Genomic DNA, 20,798 nt, shown 5'->3' with positions numbered 1-20,798 from the left:
ATAATCTGACAAAATTAATTGTACTGTATCTTTTGATTTTTTTCAAATATTTTGCAAGTCATTTTATACAGTTGTTTTGCAGGTCACAGACAAGAAATATTGGCGGTTTCCTGGTCACCGCGTTATGAGTATATCTTGGCAACTGCAAGGTAAAATGCAAATTATTTGGTTTTGAAGTTAATAATTGATGATAAGCATTTTGGAAAGACTGTTTTTATGTTAGACGCATATTTAGTTGCTAAGTAGGTCCTGGAAAATAAGATAATTGAGTTACAGATTTTAATTCATATCACCAAAAGAAATCTTCCTTTGCATCATAATCTTAATCCTGACTATCTATCTTGAAGGTGCTCACTTTGTAAAACAGAGCAAACAACAGAATCTATGTAGCAATGCAAATCTACTAGTACTACCCATGAAACAACTGTGTTGTGTCATTTTTGCTTACAAAAGTGTAACACTGTCAATTTAAGAATAGTAGCATTTTAATTCATTTTCTTTAACCCAAAATTATTTTGAATCTGATTCAGCACATTCATCCACTCATTGATTCAGTTTACTAACATTTAATGACTCCTATCATGTGCCATGCATTGTGCTAGGGACACAGAGGTAACACAGGCGTAGTCCTTTCAAGAAGGTAATAGTGTAATGAGGGGGTATAGTCAGAAAAATCAGTGATTTCAGAACATCCTGAAAAATGCTTTAATAGAGATATGTCTCTGGTAGGTATAATATGGGAAAAAAGAACAAGAGCACTTAACTCTTTTTCTTTTCTTTTTTTTTTTTTTTTAACTGGGGTATAGTTGTTTTACAGTGTTGTGTTAAAAGCACTTAACTCTTGAGGATCAAGGGGGTTGGGGGTTTTGTTTGCTGAAAGGAAGAGTCTTACATATTTAAATGCTGACAGAAAAGTATCGCTGCAGAGAAATTAGTGAAGATAAGAAATGAAGGGGTGACTTCCCCAGTGGCGCAATGGTTAAGAATCTGCCTGCCAATGCAGGGGACACAGGTTTGAGCCCTGGTCTGGGAAGATCCCACATGCTGCAGAGCAACTAAGCCCATGCTCCACAGCTACTGAGCCTGCACTCTAGAGCCCATGAGCCACAATTCCTGAAGCCCGCACGCCACAACTGCTGAAACCCACGCACGCTAGGGCCCACGTGCCGCAACTGCTGAGTCTGCGTGCTGCAACTACTGAAGCCCGTGTGCCTAGAGCCTGTGCTCCACAGCAAGAGAAGCCACCACAATGAGAAGCCCATGCACCATAACGAAGAGTAGACCCTGCTCGCCGCATCTAGAGAAGGCCCACGTGCAGCAGAAAGGACCCTACGCAGTCATAAATAAATAAATAAACAAATTAATTATTTTTTTTAAAGGAAGAAATGGAGGGAATAATTGGTATATCAGAACCTTGACTAGACAAGAGAGGGTAATATCAAGGGTCCCAATAAAAGGGGACACTGATTTGACACATGAAGGGCATCATGAGACTACATGGAAGGAGGAAAAAGGCATGAATACAATTAAATTTGTAACTTTGGCAGAGAAGCTCAAGAAATGTGAACCCAGTGGCCTCTGTTGTTTTTTAGTGAGTAGAACTTGATGTCATCTATTGAAAATACTGGAATGGGATGCAATTTTCAGGGAAGGTAGTTAAAGATTTGGAATAACAGTTTTAATGAATGGAAGAGGGAGCTGATTAAGGGCACATAGGATTGCTGGTCAGTATTTTGTGCTCTATCGAAGGTGTAGCCCACAGCTGTACTAAGCCACAGAAATCAAAACATTGAATGACACAGACTTAACAATTGTCTAAAAATCGTTCAAGTCACAGGTATAAGGAAGGAAATAAAATCACCAAAAGGCTTATAGGAAGGATCAAGGACCTAATGAGATAGAAGCATGCGTGTTGATAAGAAAATTTAAAAACTGAAGGGACAGGAAGTAGCAATCAAATTTTGATATAGACATTTTAATAAAACTTTTTCCAGAAGAATTATTACAAAAACTACCTTTATTAGTCTTATAAAGAAATGTTTCAATATTTGTAAAGCAGCCAGCCCTCCCTCTCTGTCACAGTTTATTCCTCAAAGAAGCTTCTGTTAGTAGTTTGCAGAATGTGACATTGAAATTTATGATTTCTGAAGTAGAACAAAGTCTAGAATGTAGCCATAAGAAGGCTGGCCAAAGAGGTGTGAAGGTGAGGAGCTAGGCACTACTTGTGGGTCCATGCTAGACTGGATTTACATTGTTTGTTTCTAATTTGGTTTTCCTCAAATCAGGAGGGAAACTGAGGCTTTCAATTCTCAGAGTACCCCAGGAATTTGAATCAGTACCAGAATGGACCTAGTAATCAATGTTAGGAGTTAGTTATGTGCATATCTAATCTGTTTCAGAAGAGACTTAAGTCCTCAGACTCCTCCCATTGCAGACCTATTCCCCAGCTGGAAAGAAAGAAAACCAAATTGAGAATGGGAAATGCTAACTTTTTGCCGACTATTCTAATTGGCTACGTTTGATGGTGATCTGTGAAAATAACCAAAGTTATGGGAAGAGATAAACCCTGTATAGACATTTTTTTAAAAGGTTTATAAATGAGAAATAAGCTTATAAAATGCAGCATAATACTCTTTCTAATTAAAATGACCTGGATAAACCCAACAGGTTAGAATATTATTGAGGGCTTTGTGAGGATATGATAGCATCAGTTGAACTGATTTATATTTTCTTTAGTAGTAGTTTAGAAGCTGAAATTGATATATGATCATGGTTTTACCTTTTTTCGTTTCACTTGAAATAAAATGAAAATAAGTGTCGAATTTCTAGGAGACATTAAATTTATTTCTTGTATATCTGACAGATTGATTTGAGTACAGGAAACCAAATAAAAATATTTTGTCCTTATGATTCACCTTATTCTTAATTTTTTTCATAAAAAAAGAAAAACCATATTCCTACCAAATGGATTCTTCAGCAAAGTGAAATTAGTTCACTGCTTGATCATCTAGGCAACATTTGAATAACAAACAGTAGAACAGATATAGTAACAAATTTGCCAAGGAACAAAGCTCTAAGCCTGTCTAGTCTTTGGAGAGGAGGATGCTCATGTCATTAAAAACAGCAGAAGAAACAACAGAATTCCATCCTTGTGATTTACTTTTTTTTTTTTTTCTATTTTTTCACTTCTTTGTGCTACTATTGACTATTGAATATTTGCTGGAAAGGCAAAAGTACAACCATCCAAATGTACAAATACATTTGTGCTAATATACTGAGACCTCTGTATGCCATAATACTGGAAAGGTGGGTGAGGAGTACAGTTATTATCCTAGCTATACACGTTAATGTAACATTTATGTCTTCTCAGTGCTGACAGTAAAGCAAAATTATGGGATGTGAGGAGAGCGTCAGGATGTTTGATTACTCTTGATCAGCATAATGGGGAAAAGTCACAAGCGGTTGAATCAGGTAATGAAAAACACATTAATATAGAAATATGGCATTGATAGTATTTTTATATTGAAATTTTTGAATTGAAACCAAATAATAAATGTATGTTGACAAATTGTAGATTTTATGTTTTTTTTAAAAAGGCATTCACAACAAATCAGTTTCTAAATTTACATCAACTAAATTATGGTTGTCTTTTTTTTTCTTTTTTTTTTTACTAAGGATTCCAGTGAGCTTTTTTTTTTCTTTTTAAAATTTTTTTTTTAATTTTTAACATCTTTATTGGAGTATAATTGCTTTACAATGGTGTGTTAGTTTTTTCTTTATAACAAAGTGAATCAGCTATACGTACATCCCCATATCTCCTCCCTCTTGCGTCTCCCTCTCACCCTCCCTACTCCACCCCTCTAGGTGGTCACAAAACACCGAGCTGATCTCCTTGTGCTATGCGGCTGCTTCCCACTAGCTATCTATTTTACATTTGGTAGTATATATAAGTTATGGTTGTCTTTCTTTAAGATACAAGTAAGGGGACTTCCCTGGTGGTCCAGTGGTTAAGAGTCTGTGCTCACAATGCAGGGGGTCCAGGTTTGATCCCTGGTCAGGGAACTAGATCCTGCATGCTGTGTGGCGTGGCCTTTAAAAAAAAAAAAAAAGAAAGAAACTAAAAGATACAAGTAAGTATGGCATTTCTTCTGCCCCTGAATTTTTGAACGTAGAAACTTTTCTGGATTAACTTGTTATTTTATTTTTTTCCTCACATGAGGCCAACTAATACAAATTCAGTGCCATTTAGGAAGTTACAGTAAATTAAAGAAATGGTAATATTTTGTGTCCATTTTGTCACAAAATTTGCAAGTTGTGTTTAATTTGAGTCCACTGCAATCCAGGTGACAAAGTACCTCGATTGCATTTTTATAATAGAATTTAATTTCTGTGTAGGTTAAAATTCTGATTCAGAATTAAATTTGGACCAGAAATACATTAGGTTGAACTATATAAAACCTATGATTGTTTTAATAATCTTTTAAATTAAATTAATCAGGTTATTGAGAACTACGCTTTCTCAAACCTGTTCATTTTAAAAGTAATATAAATTTTGACTGAGACTATAACACTTCTTCAAGTGGCAAATACTAGTATTATTGATTTTTTTCTTTTTTTTAGTATTATTGATTTTTAATAGTCCATGGAATGATTTTTAGATTGCAAATGGAAATAATATATAAGAAGTTTAATTTTCAATTTAAAATTTTAGTGGTAAGTTTATGCAGTTAATTGAGTTTGATAGCACAGCTTACTCTCTGAAGAAAAATTATATTTGGCAGGATTTTCTCCCTTTGCTTTTCCTATTTTCCTCTGCTTTTATGGTTCTAATTTATATAGCTTATGTTCAAGTAATCCAAAGGGATGATTAGTTTTAAATATAATCAACTTATATTTAGATAATTCAGATAGTTTTCCTTTAATATGTTTATATAACTATATCATCAAGCATTAAGTGTGTGTTGAATTTATAAGAACAGATAAACTGAATTGTGTTTTTCATTGCAGCAAACACTGCTCATAATGGGAAAGTTAATGGCTTATGTTTTACAAGTGATGGCCTTCACCTCCTCACTGTTGGTACAGATAATCGAATGAGGCTCTGGAATAGTTCCAATGGAGAAAACACACTAGTAAGACATTTTAAGTACCTTGAATGTTTTGGATCTACATTAAAGAAATGAATCTGTGACTTAACACTTGGTGTTTTTCTGTAGATTTGACTTTGTTTCTTGCCTCTAAATCACAGCTTTCTTTATATAATATTTTTCCATTATGTGAACTAGTAATTCTCAACTCAGGACAACCCGCCCCACCTCAGCCCACCACATTCTCCCCACTTAGTGTAGAATCATTGCTCTACTGAGCCACTGTGTATAATGGGAGCGTGCCATCTCTCTCAAGTATATTGTAGAAGAATAAAAGATTGAGAACAACTGATATAAATTAAAGCTATAAAGTTAGTCAAATTTTATACTATATCTGACTTTTAAACAAAATCCAAAATGAGGGACTTCCCTGGTGGCGCAGTGGTTAAGAATCCACCTGCCAATGCAGGGGACACGTGTTCGATCCCTGGTCCAGGAAGACCCCACATGCCGCAGAGTAACTAAACCCGTGCACCACAACTACTGAACCTGTGCTCTAGAACCCACGCGCCACAGCGACTGAGCCTGCGTGCTGCAACTACTGAAGCCCATGTGCTTAGAGCCCATGCTCCGCAACAAGAGAAGCCACCACAGTGAGAAGCCCACGCACCACAATGAAGAGTAGCCCCCACTCAGTGCAACTAAGAAAGCCCGCACGCAGCAATGAAGACCAAACGCAGCCATCCATAAATAAATAAATAAATAAAAATCCAAAATGAATGTTATAGTATGAAAACATATGGTAATTGGAATAGATGTGTTCTAAAAGTGCTAGATTCTTTTTTTTTTAATAGAAGTATAGTTGATTTACAGTATTGTGTTACTTTCAGGTGTACAGCAAAGTGATTCAGTTATACATATGTATATGTATATATCTTTTTTTTCGATTCTCTTTATAGGTTATTACAAGATACTGAATATTGTTTCCTGGCTATACAGTAAATCCTGTTTATATATTTTATATATGGTAATGTGTATCTGTTAATACCATACAACTAATTTATCCCCTCACCTTCCCCTTAGGTAACCATGGGTTTGTTTTCTATGTCTGTGAGTCTGTTTCTGTTTTGTAAATAAGTTCATTTGTACTAGTTTTTAGATTCTGCCTATAAATGATATCATATAATATTTGTCTTTCTCTGACTCACTTCACTTAGTATGATAATCTCTAGGTCCATCCATGTTGCTGCAAATGGCATTATTTCATTCTTTTTTATGGCTGAGTAATATTCCATTGTATATATACACTACATCTTCTTTATCCATTCATCTGTCGATGGACATTTAGGTTGCTTCTGTGTCTTGGCTATTGTAAATAGTGCCACCATGAACATTGTGTTGCATGTTTCTTTTCTTTTTTTAATTCTTTTTTATTTTTTTTTAATTTTTATTTATTTTATCTTTGGCTGCGTTGGCCCTTCATTGCTGCGTGGTCTTTCTCTAGTTGCAGCGAGCCGGGGCTACTCTTCGTTGCGGTGTGTGGGCTTCATATTGCAGTGGCTTCTCTTGTTGTGGAGCATGGGCTCTAGGCACACAGGCTTCAGTAGTTGCAGCATGCAGGCTCAGTAGTTGTGGCTCACAGGCTCTAGAGCGCAGGCTCCGTAGATGTGGCGCACAGGCTTAGTTGCTCCACAGCATGTAGGATCTTCCTGGCCAGAGCTCAAACCCATGTCCCCTGCATTAGCAGGTGGATTCTTAACCACTGCGCCACCAGGGAAGCCTGCATGTATCTTTTCTAATTAGAGTTTTCATCTTTTCCCATTATATGCCCAGGAGTGGGATTGCTGGATCATATGGTAACTCTATTTTCAGTTTTTTAAGGAACCTCCATACTGTTTTCCATAGTGGCTGCACCAATTTACATTTCCACCAACAGTGTGGAAGGGTTCCCTTTTTTCCACACCCTCTCCATACAAGTGCTAGATTCTTATGTGGTAATTAATTTTTAGTCTTTTTAAAAATTTATGTTATAGTCCTTACCAGATGTACCTCTGGTTTAGTCACTTTCAGAATAAGCTACCAAAAGTTTATAATTTGGCAATAATACTAATAGTTAATATTTATTGAGAGCTTATGTGCCAGTTACTACGCTAATAAAAATTAACATTTAATATATGTGCCAGAGTACACATGGTGTTGTTTAATCACCACATCAACACTATGAAGGGTGTTACTCTTATAACACCCATTTTACACATGAGGAAAATAAGACATAAAATTAGGTAACTTGCCTGAATTTACATAGCTAGAAAGCAACAGAGTTTGACTCTAGATTCTACTCTTGCCATAATGCTGATTATACCCAGACCCCTTAAAGCATTTATTAACTACCTTAAGGTTCATATTAATATTAATCATATTCCTTTCTTTAATCATCCTTTCTAGCTAATTCTCTCTTAGATATTCTAGGTATCACTTTTATTATTAAAAACTAACTTTAAGGTCAGAATTGTTTGTGCCAGATTACTTTAGGGTTTGCTAATCCCTCTTATTCTTTATGAAATGCTTTTCCATCGTGTCTCAGGCTAAAAACTCAGACATTGCAAATTTTAATTTAGAATCTCCCACTCATTATATTGTACCATGTCCCTAATCAGGTCACACCTTCCTTTTTCTCATTTTATTCATTTGTTTAATAAGAATTTATTGAGTACTTCCTATTTTCCAGGCAGTATTATACAGGAATAGACAAAACATAGAAAAGTTTTATCCTTGTGGAGCTTACGTTCCAGGGAGAGAAAGAAAGACATTCATCAATCAATGAATGGATGGATGGATGAATGGGTAATATATATATTCGGTGCAGTAAGTACTATAAAGAAAAGCAAAGCAAGGAAGGGAGCATAAAAAATATTAAGAAGCTGGAGTTGATGTTTTACCTAGGGCAGTCAGGCTAGGTCTGACTCAGAAGATGACATTTGGCCTTAAGGAAATGAAGGAGTGAGCCATCCAACATCTGGGAGGGAGAGCATTCCAGGAAGAGGAAGGAAGAAAGTACAAAGACCCTGAGGCAGGAGCATGCTTGGGATACCCAAGGAGCATGTATGTGGCTCTTGTGTTAGACTAGAGTAAGCAAAGGGGAGAGTAATAGGAGATAAGCAACAGAAGGAACAGGATACCAGAGCTTACAGGCTTGTAGCCCTTGGTAAGGGCTTCGGCTTTTTCTATGCGTGAGATAGAAAGCCTCTCAAGGCTTTTGAGTGGAGAAGTGACAGGGTCATTTTGGAAAAGTAGATTACATGTGCATCAAAGGTGAATGTGATAGAAATAAATGGTATTGAGTACATACATAAATTGTTAATGTGATTTTATTCCATTTTTCTCTCCATCTTGAAGGTGGTGATACTCATACTCTATGGATTTTTGCAAGTAAGCCCATATTTTGAATAGTGTGTTTAGAATGGATAATACATTTTAAAAAGGACTTGATCAAAGGAAAAGTCATTCATGCAAAAATACTAAAGTGGCCCAGAAACTCACCTACAAAGAACACTTGAAGGAATTGGGACATTGATCCCAGAAAAAGTAACTCTCAGGGGAAGCACACTGTATTCAAACACTTAAAGTGCTGTCAGACAGAATAGTAAGCAAATTTCAGCCCTGCCATATAGTAATTTGGGTAGTAGGCAATTTATTTAAGGTGAGATCCAGAAGGACTATGGTCAGAGTTTCAGTGTCTCCATCTTGTAAATCAGGATTATTAGGTACCTAAACAGTAATTGTAAGGGCAAAATGGAAGTATGTTAAGAGTAGTACTGTACCTGCTAAATAATAGGCATATCATAAATGATAACTTTTTATTGTATGGTGTTGCCTTATTGGTAGTACCCTTATAATTTAAGAAAAATGTATAAGTACATGCTTCCAATATATGTATAATTATTTATAAATTATATACACGTACTGTTGTGAGTCTATATATTTTATTAAAGCTTAATTTCTTATTTTTTAGTTAAAAATGAAATAGAAATTCTCATATTTTCCCCTCATACCTTAATGGATCATCTTACAGACTCTTTGAGGTGTCAACTGCACTCTGGAAACCATTCCCTTAGAGTACAGAAAACTCTACCTACAGGGAAAATTCACAGAGAGACAGCTTTTGGCACAGCAACAAAATTTTAAAATAGCTCTTCTGGTGTTTACTGTTTTAGTTATTGGTGTTATCATTCACCCAGTCACCAGTGGCTAGAAAGTGGGCGTCTATCCTTTACTCTTCCCTTCCCTTATCCCAGCTATTAAATCATTTACAAGTCCTCTTAATTGTTTCTTCATAATTTATTTCTTAGCTCTCTTCCCTTCCAGCCTCACTTTGGGCCCTCATGGTCTCTCTTTAATTACTCTAATGTCCGTCTAACTTTTCCCAAACTCATCTCCCAGTGAAAGTGTTTCCTCAGTAAACTTTCAGGTTATGAAAACTGAATATTTTTGCCTGTTGTGCACAAGGTCTTCATAAGCTGTCCCTTCTAGCTCACTAGCTTTATATCTGGCCACTTCCCCATTTTTTCCCGTGTCCTTAGCCATACTGAGCTACTTAAAGGTCTTTAAATATATGCTCTCTCACCCTTCCATTCTTTGCATCGACTGCTGCCTTTGCTTTGGAATACCGTCTCCTCCTTCCTGTCCTAGCTGCTTCTCAGCTTTCAAGATTCATTTCAGGCACAATCTCTTTTTAACTCCTCTAGTCTAGCTTCCCTGCTTCCAGAGTACCCAGTGCTCACTTGTATTACAGTAGACTGTGATCATCACTTAGTGGAATTAAAGAAAAATAATTTACCACAGTGTCGCACAGTGCTTTTTGGTTAGTATAGTCTAGATTTCAGTTTCTGATTCTGTCACTTACTAGCCAAGAGACCTTGATCGAAGTACTTAACCTTTCTAAGTGTTTTCTTTTTGTTTAATAATGCTACCTATCTCATAGTATTGTTTTGCATATTATATGAAATAATGCATGTAAAATATTTAGCACATTGTCTGATACTTACAGCAAATGTTAACACTTAGTAAACATTACCTGTCATTATTATTAATTACGCTGATAGTTGTTTGACAGTGAAATGGGCTGCCTTATGACGGAATCTCGGCATCACTGTAGGTATTTATTCAGTGACTAGATGTATATATTTCCTGGGACAATAAAAGGGATTCATAAGATAGGGAACTGTGTTTGCCATCATCCTATCCCACATCTATGAAATTTTCCTCCCCTATCAGAATCTTTTCAAAGACTGTACATACCACCTTTAAGACATCATAACCAAAAGTAGCCTGTTCTTCTTCAATACTTTCATAATATATAGCATGATATTTGTCACATACTGCTTTTTATGGTAAGTGTTTATAGTCATAAAACGGGGAGCTTAGATAATCACCTAGCACAGTGTGTGACACTAAGCACTTAGTAATTGGTAGATCTCTCCTTTCCTTCACCTGTTACTAGAACTTCATTCCATAGGCATTGAAAATATATTGATAGTTTTGAGCCCACAGCTGATTTGATCACAGCAGTGATTTACCAAGATTAATAGGACAGTAAGTTGCAAGATGGATTGCAGGGGGAACGCCTAAGGACAAAGACAAAAGTTAATTAGCTGGTTCAGTATTTATACCTCATTGAACACTTTCCAGTTCACATTTGGGAAGGAATGTGGTATAGTGGAAAGAAAATAGGTTTCGTAGGTAGGTGTTCTGATGTGTGAATAAGACCATCACATTCTAGCAGTTCATAATTTTTCCAGGAGGAACAGAGAATTGCTAGTTGAGATTTGTGTTTTTTCTCCACCCCACCTCCCCACCCCACAGTGTTATTCTACAAATTGCTGTGCATGGAGGATCAAAAGACACAAATGAGGGAATATTATTCTTTTAAATATATAGGAATTAATAAATCTAAGGACTCACTGAATACTTCTATATCCTAAGTGTTTTCTTATGCAATATTTCATTTTTTAAAAAATATTTATTTATTTATTTGGTTGCACTGGGTCTTAGTTGCGGCAGGCGGACTCCTTAGTTGTGGCATGCAAACTCTTAGTTGCGGCATGCCTGTGGGATCTAGTTCCCTGACCAGGGATTGAACCCGGGCCCCCTGCATTGAGAGTGTGGAGTCTTAACCACTGCGCCACCAGGCAAGCCCCTGCATTATTTCATTTTATTTTTCACAATAACTCTGGTAAATGATGTTATTTCCTTTTAACAGATTAGAAGAATGAAACTCAGAGGTTAAATCATTCATTACTCATAAGAGGCAAAAAAAAAAAAAAAAAGGAGGGGTGGAGTGGCTTTCAAAAACCAAAGTCTACTGATTATAAGTTTAATGTTTTAACATTTCACTGTACCGCTGCTGCATTGAGATAGTTGAACACACATGCTCATTTCTGTCACATGTTAACCTCGAGGGTGGGTAAGCCAAATGTAGTATCCACAATTATCAGCATATATCCATTTGAGCCTCAGTGTTTGTTTATACACAGAAACACACACACACACACACACACACACACACACACACACACACACACACACACACACACACACACACTCCCACCCAACCTTTAGAAAAAGAAGAAGGCAAATCACTCACTGTCTGTTTAAACTCCATTATTAGCCATAGTGAAGGGAGATATTGGTGATCTGCTTGCTCATAATTCCTAAATGATTAGATACTGGTTTTACACTTACCCTAAGCTTCTTATCTAAATTATCACCAGGAAGTAAACCTTTATCCCCAAGCTTCTCAGACTTTGATGAACCTACAGAACATCTAGGGATCTTGTTAAAATGAAGATTCTAGTTCAGTAGATTGCGATGGGGCCTAGAATTTGTTTCTAACTGCTCGGGTGATGCTGATGTTGTTGGTCTTGCATCTTTGACTTACAGGTGTAGAATTTTTGGTTTTGTCCCAAATATATAATTATTTATAAGAAGCTGCAATTGTAGTATACACAGTATTTGTGTTCTTTGCTTTTTTATACTTAGCTTTTATCCCTATTTTCTGCATAATTTTCATATTTATGATTTTTTAAATTTCTATATAAACTGTAGAGTTAATATAACACTATTAGGAATTTACATCTATTCTCAGTTACTTTGCCATTCTAGATAGTGTGGAATTGAATTCCTCTCGGCATGTACCTTTTTGCTGTTTAATTATTTCCCTAAGATAAATTCCCAGTAGTAGTTACTAGGTCAAGGAATAATGTCTTTGTTGTTTAAAGGGTACAGAGTTTCAGTTTTGCAAGATGGAAAATGGATAGTGGTGACGGTTGCACAACAATGTGAATATACTTAATGTCACTGAACTGTACACTTAAATTGTGGTTAAGATGGCACATTTTATGTTATGTGTATTTTATCATAATTTAAAATGTTATAAATAAAAAGAAAGTTATCCTCCCTCCAAAAATATATATATATTATATATGTATGTGTGTATATATTTAATTTTTTTTTCTGGAGGGAGTATATACATATACGTGTGTGTGTGTGTATATATATATACATAAAGTGTACTTTTATATTTTGTTGCATAATAAACCATTTGGTCTTTTAGAAAGAATGATCAAATTGTGGTGCCACCTACACGTTTACCTCACTTGTACTAGTATTGAATGTCTCAATGGTTTATTAAAATTTTTGCTAAATGGTCTAAAATGATTCTTCAAGGTTGCCTTAATTTGCATTTTTATTTCTATCACAGTTTAAATGTGAACATTTGTTTTTGTGGGTCTTTTTACTATTTGTGTTTCCCTCGTATATGAAATGTACATTTGTGTCATTGGCCCTTATTCCTATTAGGACATTGATCTTTTTATTTTTAGACTTACTAGAGTCATTTCTATAGTAGAATATTTTAAGTAAATATTTTTTCCTATCTTTGTTTTTTTAATTCAGATTTAAGTAAGTAACTTTATGCTTTTACATCCTACAGGTGAACTATGGAAAAGTATGTAATGACAGTAGAAAAGGATTGAAATTCACTGTCTCCTGTGGCTGCAGTTCAGAATTTGTTTTTGTACCATATGGTAGCACCATTGCTGTTTATACAGTTTACTCAGGAGAACAGATAACTATGCTTAAGGGACATTATAAAAGTGTTGACTGCTGTGTATTTCAGTCTAATTTCCAGGTAAGAATGATATTTAGGGGAATTTAGAATGTTTGGGTAGCTAGCTTGCCAGAGTAGTTGTATATAAAAGAGTAAATTGCAATTTCATTCTAAGGAATTATGCTTTTTATCCACATCTGAGCTAGAGTTTATTTAATAGAGGATAGATTTTTTTTAGGTGGCATAGGATGTCTCTGTGAATCAATATAATACTGTGCAACTTGACTGGGATAAATTCTTTCTTTTGTATATGGGCTCCATTTATTTGGCAGTTGAAAATCTCTGGCAAATTAAAATAATTTCTTGCAAACGAGCTTTTGGGAAAAAAATGGAACATATGTGTCTCATCTCAAAATATAGTTTGTGTATCTTGATTTACGTATGTGTGAATGTCTGAAATTTTATTTTTTTCTTATTTTCTGCCAATAGCTAATAAGTTTACTTTAGTGTTGATGCAACATACATAATTTCTTAAATACCTATGGTTTTTGTTTGTTTAACATCCTAACCTTTCTCTTTCATCTCACCAATGGAGCAGATTGGTTTTTTCATAGAACATTTGCATAGATTACCTCATATGCTCCTTTAAATGAGTCCCTAATGTAGCAAGATTGTTGGTATTTTCCCTGCATCGTAGATAACGAAAATGAGGCTCATGAAAATTAAATACTGAAAGAATGAATATTATGGGTTATTAGAGCTAGGAGGGACTTTATCACCTTATTCATTCATTCATTAATACTCATTACTTAATTTGTGTCTGACGCTGTGAAGTAAGATATACAGGGCTGGTTTTTCAGCCAGCACACGTCAGCATGGCAGTATCCATTATTAAAATACTCAAATTCATATCCTGCTGTTTGTTACATAGCTGTTGTACTAAGCCCCCTAAGTGACTTCCAGCTTCACCCCCTTCCCTGGGGCCTCCTAGACCCAGTAACTAAGAGGGACCTTCAGACCCTGCTCCCTCTCTGTGTCCAGTATCTCTTCGGATTGGCCAGTGTCCTGATGTACCAATTATTAAATATTTTTAGTGTTACTTCTGGGAAAAGGCTACTAAGGCAACCAGAGGGGTGATGTGACTTGCCTCAAATCTGCAAGTAGATTGACAAAGCATGATTATCCATTCAAAGAAATTCTTAGAATACAGTACCTCTTTTCTTATCCAGAGTCACTTAGAGACACAGCCAAGATTTTAACACAGGTATTCTGACTACCAGTTTTTGCTTTCCACCAAATCAGAGCTTCCTAGAATGTATTGAAAGTATGTCCAGATATTTGATTCCCTTCAGTCCCTGGAATAGCTGGGACAAGCCTAGGATAGCCAGAGAGCTGGGACCAGTTGCCTCCTGGCAAATACCATTCCTTTTATTTATTTATTTATTTATTTATTTATTTATTTATTTTTTATTTATTTATTTATTTAGCTGCATTGGAGCTTCGTTGCTGTGCGCAGACTTTCCCTAGTTGTGGCGAGCAGGGGCTGCTCTCTGTTGTGGTGCACAGGTTTCTCATTGCGCTGGCTTGTCTTGTTGCAAAGGACGGGCTCTAGGCGCATGGGCTTCAGTAGTTGTGCTGCGTGGGCTTAGTAGTTGTGGTGTCCAGGCTTAGTTGCTCCGCAGCATGTGGGATCTTCCTGGACCAGGGCTCGAACCCATGTCCCCTGCATTGGTAGGTGGATTCTTAACCACTACACCACCAAGGAAGTGTGACAAATACCATTTCTATATGTGCTGTGCCCTAAGAAAGATTTGAATCACTGCATTACATCAGAAAGCTTCCAACTCTTATCCCTATTATGATTTCTGAAAAGGAAAATAATTATAAATCTAAATTATAAAAGTAAAGGAGAGTAGTATTTTTGCCTCCATTCAGCATCAGAACCCTTTTAACCAATTACATGTTACACACAGCCCACTATCTGAAAATAAAATTGATATTTATAGTAATTCTATCATAAATGTAAAAATTTGAAAATATATACCCAACATCAAAATAAATAATGATAATAACTGATTATTTCCCTTTGACTAAAATAGGGATCCATGAGTCCATTCTGCTATTAGTAAGTAATAAATTGAAAGTCTGATGAGGAATTTACATAATCTCAAGGTAGCACCCTACAAAATATTAATTACAAAGGTAAAATGAGTAATTTTACCTTGAAGAAGACTGGCATACATCAGCTTAATCAAATTATCAAAGTGTGTGATATTCCTGGCAAAGATATATCACCTGAATTTAATCATGAGGAAACATAAGACAAAGTTATCTGACCTTAGTGTATCTTGGGTATATATCTTCTCAGGAAACTAAATTGCTCTAGGGCACTGAGCATATGAAAATATCTTTGCATCATCCATAGTTAGTGTAACCATACATTCTAGATTTAACAGTGCAGTCTGTAGAATTTTGTTCCATTTAGGAAATCTGATAATGTGTAACTAAATGTAATTTACTTAATTCTCTTTATATTTCCTATAAATCACTTCATAATCTTATTTTCCCTTTACCCAGAACCTTTACATATTTTTTTTAGAAAAATACTAATTGTACCATGCCTCAAATAGCTTTTGAGATGAGTAACAGTAAAACTAAATAATTTCATACCAGAACAGGAAAAAAAAGTTATAGTGTTAGAAATATTTGTGTAGAAATATATTTGTGAGAAAAATAAACATTTAGTCAGTCAGAGGTTTATAACCACTTAACATTTTGCTGTTTTTTCTTTTTAGCCCTTCCTCTTTGCTTAGTAGCTTTTTAAAAAATTGACCTAGTATTTTACATCCTGTTTTTTTCTTTTCACACTATGACTATTTGGTTTACATCCTGCTCCTTTCTCTTGACAATATGAATATTTTCCACTGTCATTAAATATTCTTCAAAAATAAATTTAGTGATTATGTAATATCACATTATATTAATGCAGCATAAATTTAGAAATCATTACCCTGGACAATAATTTTTGGAAAATTATTATTATTTTTGTTATTATAAATATAATATTGATGATAATATCCTTGAATTTCATGTGTGTCTTTGGCATGACTTCCTAGAAATGCATACAGAAACTTCTGACACATGTTGAGATTTCATTCTCTGAAAAGATTATAGCAATTTATACCCTCTGTATGGGAGCGTATCTCTTTCACTGCCGCATAGGAATATTTTCAGTACTAGCCAATATAACATTTCTGAAGTTTTGTGGGGAGGTGAATGAACATTGTTCAGCATGTGCAGGCAGCATATCCATAAAGACATTGACACTGACTGTGCATCAGCCCAAGCTGCTTATAAAATAAGCTTCTCAGCAAGCATGGCATATATGTCTTAATGCTCTTTAGTTGAGTTCTTTTTTTGAACTTTTGGTCTATTTTAGCTAGAAACTCGTATGGTTTCTTCATTGAAGTCTTTATTAAAGCTCAGTTATTGACAGAAAAGGACGAAATTTATTTTTTTCTCATTCTCTGACACTTGAAATAAATGGATACTATGGGGCTTCCCTAGTGGTGCAGTGGTTGAGAGTCCGCCGATGCAGGGGACACAGGTTCGTGCCCCAGTACAGGAAGATCCCACATGCCGCGGAGCGGCTGGGCCCATGAGCCATGGCCACTGAGCCTACGCGTCCGGAGCCTGTGCTCCGCAATGGGAGAGGCCACAGCACAGAGAGGCCCGCATACTGCAAAAAAAAAAGGATACTATGATTGATTAAAAATTACAGTGATTATTTTTGTGAATTTTAACATGTTAGCAACATGTTAACATATCCTAATACTATTTTTAAATACAAAACAAGTCTTTACTACACCTTAAACAAACAGAAAAAAACATCAGCCCAGTTTCTTTGGGGAGTAGAAATAGAATTAATCTTAATTAATCTAACCTAAGAAATAATCATTTAAAAATTGATGACATTTATTTCAGATTGGCACCAGCTTTAAAGTGACCTACAATTACATCTTTGCTTTGTGTTATAGGAACTTTATAGCGGTAGCAGAGACTGCAATATTCTTGCTTGGATACCATCCTTACATGAATCAGTTCCTGATGATGAGGAGGTAAATATTATTTATACAAATTGAACAGTGACTTCTAAATCATAAAAAAAGTTTTTATTAATTTACTTTATATGAGAGAAACTTTTAAAGCATTTCTTGCTATTTTGTGATTGTAAAAATAATTTGCCTCTATAATATATTTGGAAAATTCAAAAAAATATTAAGAGAAGAACATAAATTTCTGAAGTTTATTAATTACTATTAACATTTTGATTTAATTCATTCTTGTTTTTTCCTGTGCATACTTTTTAGCATGGTTAATATTATGCTTGAACATACAGCTTAGCATCCTGCTTAAGACTTTTTCCATGTCATTAATAAGTATTTGTAAATATTGTTTTTAATAATATAGCATTCTGTCATTTATTTACCATAATTTACTCAAATATTTTCCTATTGGAAGACATTTCTTTTGATCATTATAAACACATCAAGGTAAATATCTGTTCAAAAATTATTTACATTTCTGATTACTTCTTTGGTTAGTTTCCTAGAAGTAGTGTTACCTCTTGAGTTATCATGTATGACATAATATTTAAGGTTCTTTATTCACACTATCAAATTTTATCAGTTTACACTTCTACCAGCAGTCTGTTAGTGCCTATCTCAGAGCATAAACTGGTACAAATATGACAGTGTGAATAAAGAACCTGAAAAATGTGGTGGGAAAACAAAGATAAATAAGACATGATTTCTGGTCTTAGGTAGTAGCCTCTGAATTTTTTTACTTTTTTGTCAAGCTATCTAAAGGTGAAATCTTCCAGATTTCATCATGTGTCTAATTTGATTTATTATGGCTTTGATTAGTTTTAGTGTACACCTGCTTTAAATACTGAATTTTTTTTTGTACAAAGCTTAATATGTTCAAATAATTTGGTTCAGCCATTGATTTTGCATTATTATTTAATTACTGTGTCCTACTGTTTGGGAATTACTATATACATTAAATCCAACTCATAGTACTATAGGCCATGTTAGAAAGTTTAACAGTCATTCACCAAATGAAAACTATAAAAAAAAAAGTTAGAAATAAATCATCTTTGGGCTTCCCTGGTGGCGCAGTGGTTGAGATTCCGCCTGCCGATGCAGGGGACACGGGTTCGTGCCCCGGTCCAGGAAGGTCCCACATGCCGCGGAGTGGCTAGGCCCGTGAGCCATGGCCGCTGAGCCTGCGCATCCGGAGCCTGTGCTCCGCAACGGGAGAGGCCACAACAATGAGAGGCCAGCACCAAAAAAAAAAGAAAAAAAATCATCTTTGACTTATGTATGAAAAAAGGATATTATTTAGAAGAAAACTAAATTGCTTATTTTATAAAGAGAGTATGTGACTCTGATGGTTTATTTCCTCATTATATAGTTATAGTGATAGTTTGAACTCCCCATCTAGAAGAATTTTTGTATATGGGAAGTTAAGCTGAACAAGTAGAAATCAAACAGAGGTACACAAAAAATAGGTTAGCTTTATAGTTAAGCTTTAGAGCTATGAAACCTTACCTTTTAAAATGCACTGTATATATTCTTTAAGATAGGCACCATTCTCAAATTAATATAAAATGGTAAGTGCTAAGATTATTTCCACAAAATTTTAGTTTGAAAGATTTCTGTGAATGTAGGTAGAACATGAATATGATCACGATGCAGATCCCAATAGAGAAGTCTGTCTACACTAGACCCTGTTCCTTACATGTATATTTACTATTTAACTCATATTTAAAAGTATTTTCATCTCACCTATCAAATGAAGGACTGCTGCAGTTCCCCAGAGAGGCAACTTAACACAAAACAAAGCATACACATGCACATACTCACACACTCACTTCGTCTGTAGTTTCAGGTAAACTAAATAATAGTAATACTGGTAACTGGGTTCGAATCCCAGTTCTGCCATTCATTAGTGATCTGAGACAAGTTTATGATATCTTCAAACATCAGAATCATCAAAGCAAAATTGTTCTTAGGTTTCCTTTCAAATCCACCCTTGAGATGAGATTTACTTCTCCATCAACCAAGATATAATCCCTTAGGGGTGTTTTCTTCTGATATCCAAGATAGAGGAGGAACTTAGTCCTACCATAAGAAATTGAAGGGCATTGGGCAATAGGGGCAGGTTTTATGGTCTTTAAGCATAAATCCTATTATTTAATTGGCAGGCTGTTTTGTTATATTCTGAGGAATCTACCTTCCTTTTGCCCCCTCTTCCTAACATTTGGTCACAATCAAAGCAAGCTTATGTAACTCCTACTCACTTTTTCCTGTCTGAGATCTCTAGGGTGACTATATTACAGTTTAAATCTGACCTTTCATCAAAAATCTTACTTTATTTTGACAGTTACACAATATGTAGCTGTTTTATTTACCACTTGTGTAGATGTATAATCACTTGCTATATTGAGACAACCCTATATTCTACCTATAAAGATTTTCCACTAATTACCAGTAAGAAATTTAGAATTTATCAAGATGCATGTGTGGAAGATGGTCCAGTTTGGTTTTGTTCTTCCTTCCTGTTACATGGACCTGAACTAGATCCCCTTTAAACTCATGCTTCCCTGTCTCCATAACATTGACAACTTCACAACTATCTGTCAGTAGAACAGGCAGGCTGGATGGGTATGTTCAAGCATAGAAAGAATGTCCACTAGGAGGAGATGTTGTAGAGAAAACTGAAGTAATAGATGGTAGTTAACTTGATCAGTAGGTCTCAAACAGTATATGTGTACCACATCATATATAATATTTTTACTGAAGCTTTCAATTACAAGTAAGATGTTTTATTTGTGTTTTTTAACAATAAAATGTACTTCTAATAATACTGTAATATATTCATATTGTTATCCTTTAATGCTATAAACAGTAAAATTTATATGCAACTGCCTTTCCAATTTTCACTTATTTTTGTTTGCTTACCATAGCAACAATAATTTACATTAAAATATAATTTTGCTTCTCTGTTGATTTTTAAAATGAAATTTAAATTGTTTAATAGGTTACATATTTGGCTTCCATAGTGAAACTAGAAGGCATGGCCTTTGTGTGGTTCATCTACCCAGGGACATTTTGGGGTAGATATCTAAGGCAGAGTTAAAGGCTTTTACAGCTAGAGTAGGGAAGAATAATCACCTAACCCCTAAGGATAATACATCTTTAAATAAACTGTCACTAAATAACCTAACTTGGTAGTTAAATTATAAACCCAGAAAGGTAGGAAATTCATTAAACACTTGGATGAAAGAATAAATGAACAGTCTTCAGTATGCTACTCTTGCAAATCAGTGGACTGCTACTAGAAATAAGTGAATAGTTTGCTGAGGTTTGGTAATAGTTTTGGATCTGGACACCAGGTATAATGGAATTTTGTTTGTGCAACTAAGTGACAATAGCCAATATTAGGTTTAGTAATGGTGACAATACCACCATTAGATTAAGTAATGGACTCAGATCTAAGCTTTAACAACTATAAAGAATACCTAAATTCACATATTGTTT

General features: G+C 35.1%; 1 protein-coding gene across 3 annotated transcripts in view; it reads left to right on the top strand.

Annotated features, from left to right (window-relative positions):
• The window catches only part of ERCC8 (ERCC excision repair 8, CSA ubiquitin ligase complex subunit), a 68,742-nt gene that overhangs the window by 35,680 nt on the left and 12,264 nt on the right, over nucleotides 1–20,798 (top strand). For all 3 annotated transcript variants that reach the window (XM_022596964.3, XM_089908884.1, XM_089908885.1), the window contains 5 exons: nucleotides 83–149; nucleotides 3,371–3,471; nucleotides 5,008–5,132; nucleotides 13,078–13,275; nucleotides 17,232–17,312. In XM_022596964.3, coding sequence (XP_022452672.1) covers nucleotides 83–149; nucleotides 3,371–3,471; nucleotides 5,008–5,132; nucleotides 13,078–13,275; nucleotides 17,232–17,312 — 572 coding nt within the window. The remainder of the gene's footprint in view (nucleotides 1–82; nucleotides 150–3,370; nucleotides 3,472–5,007; nucleotides 5,133–13,077; nucleotides 13,276–17,231; nucleotides 17,313–20,798) is intronic.

This window comes from Delphinapterus leucas, chromosome 3 (genome assembly GCF_059928025.1).
Source record: "Delphinapterus leucas isolate spDelLeu-1000000601 "Yukka" chromosome 3, BTC_Dleu_Yukka2, whole genome shotgun sequence".
Classification (NCBI taxonomy): Eukaryota; Metazoa; Chordata; class Mammalia; order Artiodactyla; family Monodontidae; genus Delphinapterus; species Delphinapterus leucas.
Note: the sequence above shows the minus strand (reverse complement) of the source record. Positions and strands in the feature narration are given on the sequence as shown.